Raw genomic sequence first — 7002 nt, 5'->3', positions numbered from 1 at the left:
GAATACAAGGAAAATATCAGACATCAAGGATCCGTCACAAAGACCCTGCAAAGTTACTTCTGTCTTTGTACATTTTACCTTCAAACCTACCAGACACATTAGGTTTCACCTCAATTCAGTGCTGGCACTGATAATAATCAACTCCAGAAACGGGGACTGCATTCTGCAGCTGAATGGGTTGCACAGGGGTGCAGTCCAAAGGCCCCAGAAAAGCAATTGCCTCCAGCCCATTTCCACCATTGCTGCTCTTCCGCGGACAGCTTTGCGAAAGAAGATAAGCCCTTCATGGCACTGTGCCGCCTTAGGGACAGGGACCAGCCACGCTCATGGAAAGGACAGCATGTTTTAAAAATAATCAGGATGAGGACTGGGCACGGTGGCTCATGCCTGTAATCCCAGCACTTTGGGAGGCTGAGGCGGCTGGATCACCTGAGGTCGGGAGTTCGAGACCGGCCTGATCAACATGGAGAAACCCCGTGTCTACTAAAAATATAAAATTAGCCGGGTATGGTGGCGCATGCCTGTAATCCCAGCTACTCCGGAGGCTGAGGCAGGAGAATCACTTGAACCCAGGAGGCGGAGGTTGCGGTGAGCCAAGATCGTGCCATTGCACACCAGCCTGGGCAACAAGAGTGAAACTCTGTCTCAAATAATAATAATAATAATAATAATCAGAACGAAATGCCTTTAAATAAACCCTCTTGTGCTACAGTCAAGAGAGGCAAGATTCTTCTATTTCAATGAGCAGATGTTGAGCTAAGAAGGAAAGACAAAGGGAATTCTTAAAAACAAGACTTTTAAATCATTTAGGATCTAAAATCTCTATCCATCTGGAACATACTGGATATGCCTCCATGGCGGCAACAAATATATTTTCCCCGTGGATGTGGAAAGATTGTCGCCTCAGGTGGAAAGCACTTGGTGTGCAGTGGTCAATGGTGTGGCCAGTTCTAGTACTGATACTGATGGTATCTCATCCTCCTCATCATTTCAGAGCCCCACAGCACCCACAAAAAGAATGCATACCTCCCACCGTTGCTAGAGTATGCATAGTATGTATCCCTGGATGCTTCTAAAAGATGTTAATACACAACACTTTTGCCCAAAAAGTCTGACACACATTTATCTGGTGAACAAGTACAAATTTAGCAATTTTAATCAATATTCTTGCAGACAAGTGTGGATATGTATATGCATATATACATATATATATCAAAATTGAGAATTTACAAATAAGATTTGATACATTTAGTCTAGCAGTGGGTAAGTCCATAGAGTAAATTTCAAGTAGGATATATTTATATTCTTTGGCGCTGTTTTTAATAATTCCGTTCTACTGCATACAAAGGGACCTGAAGCTTAAATTCAGTTAGTTTTGGAGAAATCCAAAATGAGAAAAACAGAAAGCATGTAGCATTCCATGAAGCAAGAACAGCATGCATATGCTGTTCCTGGAAATACTGACGTGTCCGAATTTCATGCCTAAAAAGTCTGGAAATCACACTGAATCAGCTGCTGGTTTCTGATGTCTCTGGGATGTGCTATTACAAACAACAAAATAAAAAAGTGGAGAAGCAAAGTTAACAACAAAACTGAATCCTGTTCATTGTCCAGGCCAAGAAGTGGGACTGAGTTCTAGACTGAGATGACCAGAATGGCCAGTGTCCATCTGTGACCTTCCTGGCACCTAGGGCAGCAGGGCTGAGCACGCTGGCTGTCTTTGCTCACAGCCCTTAGTGCGACTTAGTTGGTGGGGCTGGGCAGGGCAAGCTTGCAGCATGACGGTCCTGTGATTACCACTTTCCGGGGATGGAGACCCCACACTCGTACCAGCCCACATAGTAGTAGGGGGTTCCAAAGCCGATGTTCCCAAAGCTGACGGGCTCCTGACGATACTGGCGATAGTAGCCTGGAAGGGCAACAGGAGAGGGGAAAAGTGTCAGAGGCCCCTGAACCAACAGGTAGAACTCATCTTTACAGCCTCCTTCAGACAGAAGGCCTCTGGTAAGTTGTTCTTGTGACAAAATGCTACTTTCAAATAAACTGAACCATTTTTGTGTGGAGTTGCCATAGCCCTGGGGAAGGGCCAGGACCTTGGGCCCAGCCCCAACCCCAGCCTGGGGTGGAGTCTTCCCCACCTGTCTCTTATGCTTTTTGGGAAAGCCCAGCTTATAACTCAGGGTCCATGCTGGAGCTGGGGACCAGCTCAGGCCTCCTCCATAGGAACCCAGTGACTAAGTGTAAAGTATTTCTTTATCCCAAACAGTTCTGCAGAGATCGTCCAGTCCCCACACATGTGTGACACAGCTAGGATGGCGTGATATCTCTCTCCCCACAGAAGAGGATAATTTTAGCCAGTTGCTAGTCAGCACTTGCTACCGGGCAGGCCCTGACCTGGATGGATGACATTGAGCCAGATTCCTGCCCCATCCTCACAGAGCTCAGGGCTCCCAACTTACCTCTATCCTCCAAGGCTTAATTCCTGGACTCTCGGGTAGATTTTTAGACCTTTCAAGGAAATCTCTCAAAGAAATCCCGTAGCATTTCTGACCATTTCTCCCTTGAAGTAGGAAGGATGCTCCAACCTTCTCAAAATTTTTCTGGAAACTCAGTAACTGCTCTCACACTCTTGGCCCTGTTTACTTTTGCCAAATAAATAGCTGCCTGCCCCTCCACCAGTGAGTGTGCTGAATAGCCAGCAGCTCTGTTCAGGGCCAGTCCCATGACCACAGTCACAGGGACACCATGGAATATGGATAATGCAGATACTAGTAACCCTGAGGGACTGTAAGACCCAGAAAAACATGAAGAAAGGTGATATAGTTTGTAGATTTGTTGTAATAGTTAATTTTATGTGTTGATTGGACTAGGCTACATATCTGATCCAACATTAAATGTTTTTGTAAACTATTTCTTAGATGAGATTAACATTTATTATTTTATTTCTTTTTCTTTATTTTGGAGACAGGATTTGCTCTGTTGCCCAGGCTGTTGTCCTCTTGCAGTGGGGCCACAAAACCAAGACAGGCTTGTAGGACAGACAATCAAATAGCTTATACATTACCTCCTGAAACACATCACGGTGGGTCTGCATGTGTGTTTATCTTTGCCTTCTCTGTACCTTTGTTCATGCCATTCCCCACCTCCTTGAGACTCACCCCCTCACCCATACATAATGGAAGCATTTTGTTGATTCTTTATATTTTTTTATTTTTATGACCTTAAGTGCTCCCAACATCCATCTTCGAATGACAAGGCAAAGGCAGTCCTACTGTGGATTTCCCCCTCTATTAATCCTTCTCTCCCACCTCCCAGGGCAATATATAAGGCATTTGTTTGTATTACCTTGAATAGTAGGGAGGGCTTCTACATAGGACTGAGGCCCTGTTCTTCCATCAAGGTGTGAATCCACAAATTGGCAATGGTCTTCACCTCTTCCCCAGCTGTCTCCAATGCTGTAGAATGTATCTGCATGAAGGAATTGATTGAGTCCGTGACTAGGTACAGAAAGTCACAAATGGTTTAGGAGTTTTTTTGCACAAGCTTTGGAGACTGTTTGAATTGAGCATATTACTTAAACTGTATGTGCTGTACTTTTCATGTCTGAAAATGGTGATAATGGCACCAATCTCAAAAAGGTTGTAAGAATTCAGCAAGATCAAAGTATGCTAAATACTTAATGAATGTCCAGTAAGTTGGAACTACAGCATTAACACTATAGGCAGTTTCGAGTAGACTTTTCTATTCCTTAGTTCTAAAAAAAAGGAATGATTAAAACTATGATAGTTGTAGGATGGATCATGAAGTTATTATGAAAGGCAGGAAGGTCTATACAAATAGAAGAATCTGTTTTCATGTGTAACTAAGAGGGGGCGGGCCTGTGGCGTGAGACGCTGTCCATGGTCCTGAGCCATGGCTGCACAGTAGGACAAACTTGTTTCTCCCAATCCTGGGATATGACACATGGTTATGCAGCCTCTCCTAGGAATTCTGAAGCAGGGGAGGAAAAGGACAGTGGTGGAAGAGAAAGAAAAGAGCAGAGAGAGAGAAAGAGACAGACCGTGCTTGTTGGGAGAAGCATAAACACAGAATTTGCTAGGGTTGGGGTTGAAGGAGGGACTTTGTTTTGATAGTTTTCAAATGATCACTACTAACAAGAAAAAGAAAAACAACAAAAAATACCCAAAATATATTTTTGACAAATAACAAAATGTAGACCAGCTGAGGTAAAGTTTTAACAATGTATACACTGAAAAATTTAAAGTTGTGCAAGTTTAAAAATAAAAAACAAGTTTGCTGTGTCGGTGGGTGAGTGAAAAGCCAGCTGAATAGAAATCGCATTTGGAAGTGTTAGTAGCTCAAAGCACTCGAGTTATTCTTTGTTTTAATCTCCTACCATGATAAAAACAATGTGATTTTTATTAGGACACAGAATAAATATTACTGCTCATATATGTTCCACCATTTACATTTTTTCTCTGTAAAGTTGTGGCTGTGGCAGGGGCTGGAGAGGAAACTTTTCCTCAGTTATTCCAGCTCACGCTCATACTCATTATTATTGTATTAGTGGCAAAAAAAAAAACCCTAGATTTCTAACAGAATTTTGGAATGACATAGCCAGTCACTATGTCATTCCTAAGACATAGTGAATTTTTCATTTGTTCATTTTTTATTTCTTTTTAGTAGAGATGGGTTTCACCATGTTGGCCAGGCTGGTCTTGAATTCCTGATCTCAAGTAATCCACCCACCTCGGCCTCCCAAAGTGCTGCAATTACAGGTGTGAGCCACTGTGCCCGGCCAACATAGTAAATCTTTTAAAATATTTTTGGGTTGCCAATGTAAAAACTAGTATCCTCAAAGTAGGATCTGTAAAATTGGTTTGTATTAGAGGCAGAGTGAGCCATAATCATAGTTCCAGTCCTCATAAACATTCTGATGCACCTGTGGTGCCAAGTTTGTACTTGATAAATCAAAATGTTCCATACCTTCCATAGCCAACCATGCACAAAGACTTACCTTTCAGGTTGTCACTGAGGTAGATTTTATACCTCAGTGAATTACAAAGAACAACTCCCACGAACTTTCGATACCAAGTGCGCTTCACATATTGCCGTCCATGGCAGTCCGTGTAGCTGGGATCATGTTTGAAAGCGAATGGGATCCAGATAGGCTCACCGCCTTGACAACACAAAACACACCTGCTAAGGGTAAGCACTCCACAGTGTGTCTTCTCACACAAAGTGCCAGGAAATTCAACTGACTTCCTGGGCCTTCCTTTCCTTACAGGGCTTTTTGTTTGTTTGTTTGTTTGTGTTGTTGTTGTTTATTTTTGATGGAGTCTCGCTCTGTCACCCAGGCTGGAGTGCAGTGGCACGATCTCGGCTCACTGCAACTTCCGCCTCCTGGGTTAAGGGATTATCCTGCCTCAGCCTCCTGAATAGCTGGGATTACAGGTGCACGCCACCATGCCCAGCTAATTTTTGTATTTTTAGTAGAGACGGGGTTTCACCATATTGGTCAGGCTGATCTCAAACTCCTGACCTCGCGATCCGCCCGCCTTGGCCTCCCAAAGTGCTAGGATTACAGGAGTGAGGCACCGCGCCTGGCCTTGCGGGGCTTTTTTGAGCAAAATTTTCCCATCTTCCTTCTCTTTCTCTGTCCTTTTTAGTACTAAAGTACATTTGGGGCATTCCATTTACTGGAACGTATTTAAAGTATTCACATTTCAATAAGGGATTCTCAGAGTTAAGAAGTCTTTAAACGGCAAGGAAAATAAGCTGTAATGGCAGATTTGGTCTTTTGGGGCATGCCATCCTGTCCCCAGGTACCTCTGCATAGACTCCACTTCTTGCTACTCAGAAGACCTGTTTCGCCCTTAAGCAACAAGGCTTTCTCAATTTCCTTGAAAAACAACGTAAAACTTGCTGTTTTACTTGTTGCACTTTGCTGCCTTTTCAGTGATTTAAAATATTCAAATCGTCATGAAAATAAAGTATCTGTTTCATAGGACTGGCTACTCCATAATGTTTTTTCATAGATGTTGATTACTATGGCTCTATTTTTAAATTCTCAGGTCATTCTTTCCACAGAGTAAAAAAGATCAGGATGAAGCATGCAAGGAAAGCATAGAAGTTGACAGAAAATTGTGAAAATGGTCCAGACTTTCTAATTGTGAGTAATCACAACAATCTCACATTCAATATTCAACTTGATTACCAGAATGTCCAGATTATCAAGAAGATAAACTTACCTGGGGGCCTCACAACAAGCAGAGGATTATCTGTAGAATGAAAAAGAAATAATGGACTTTGTGCCATATTTCACAATCATGCAATTCTTTAAATTGTTAGTGTAACTGAAATAGCTAACCAAATTAGAATAAAGAAAAAGATAAGGTTTGATAGATGCCAACGTTTTCCTTGGTTTTATTTTCTAAACATTTCCTTTTGAGAAATACTGTTTTCTAGTTAGAGTGTGTTGCTGTTTACCTAGAAGCTGTGGATCCCTGAAAATAATAAGGTTTTGATATTATGTATTACACAATAATTCAGTATTCATTTAAAAAATTGTCTACCTTTAGAAAATAGTGTGGTGGTTTCTTAAAAAGGTGAGCGTACGCCTACTATAAAATCCATCCATTCCACTCAGTCATTTATCCAAGAGAAATGGAAACATATGTTCATCCAAACACTTCCACATAAATGTTTATAGCATCTTTGTTTGTAATAGTCAAAAAGTAGAAACAACACAAGTGTTTATCAACAGGTGATCTGACTAGGTAAACAAACTGTAGCACAGCCATACAAGAAAATACTGCTCACTAGTAAAAGAGAGTGAACTACTGATACACACAATGGTTTGGATAAATCTCAAAATGATTATGCTAGGTGAGAGAAGCCAATCAAAGGAGTTCATACTGTATGAGTCTACTGATACCCAAATCTAGAAAGTGCAAACTAATCTATAGTGACAGAAAGCAGATGAATGTTTGCCTATAAACT

At 41.8% G+C, this 7002-nt stretch overlaps 1 protein-coding gene across 2 annotated transcripts in view; it reads right to left on the bottom strand.

The window, feature by feature from the left end:
- Positions 1 to 1121: 1121 nt before the first annotated feature.
- The window catches only part of FNDC1 (fibronectin type III domain containing 1), a 100057-nt gene continuing 94176 nt past the window's right edge, over positions 1122 to 7002 (bottom strand). For both annotated transcript variants that reach the window (XM_024249199.3, XM_063725078.1), the window contains 4 exons: positions 6252 to 6281; positions 5018 to 5179; positions 3346 to 3468; positions 1122 to 1909 (listed from right to left, as the gene is read on the bottom strand). In XM_024249199.3, the coding sequence (XP_024104967.3) occupies positions 1794 to 1909; positions 3346 to 3468; positions 5018 to 5179; positions 6252 to 6281 (431 nt within the window). In that variant the 3' untranslated portion in view covers positions 1122 to 1793. The remainder of the gene's footprint in view (positions 1910 to 3345; positions 3469 to 5017; positions 5180 to 6251; positions 6282 to 7002) is intronic.

The sequence above is a fragment of the Pongo abelii genome, chromosome 5, assembly GCF_028885655.2.
Source record: "Pongo abelii isolate AG06213 chromosome 5, NHGRI_mPonAbe1-v2.0_pri, whole genome shotgun sequence".
Lineage (NCBI taxonomy): Eukaryota > Metazoa > Chordata > Mammalia > Primates > Hominidae > Pongo > Pongo abelii.
The sequence above is the reverse complement of the archived record's forward strand: the minus strand, read 5'-3'. Positions and strand labels throughout refer to the sequence as shown.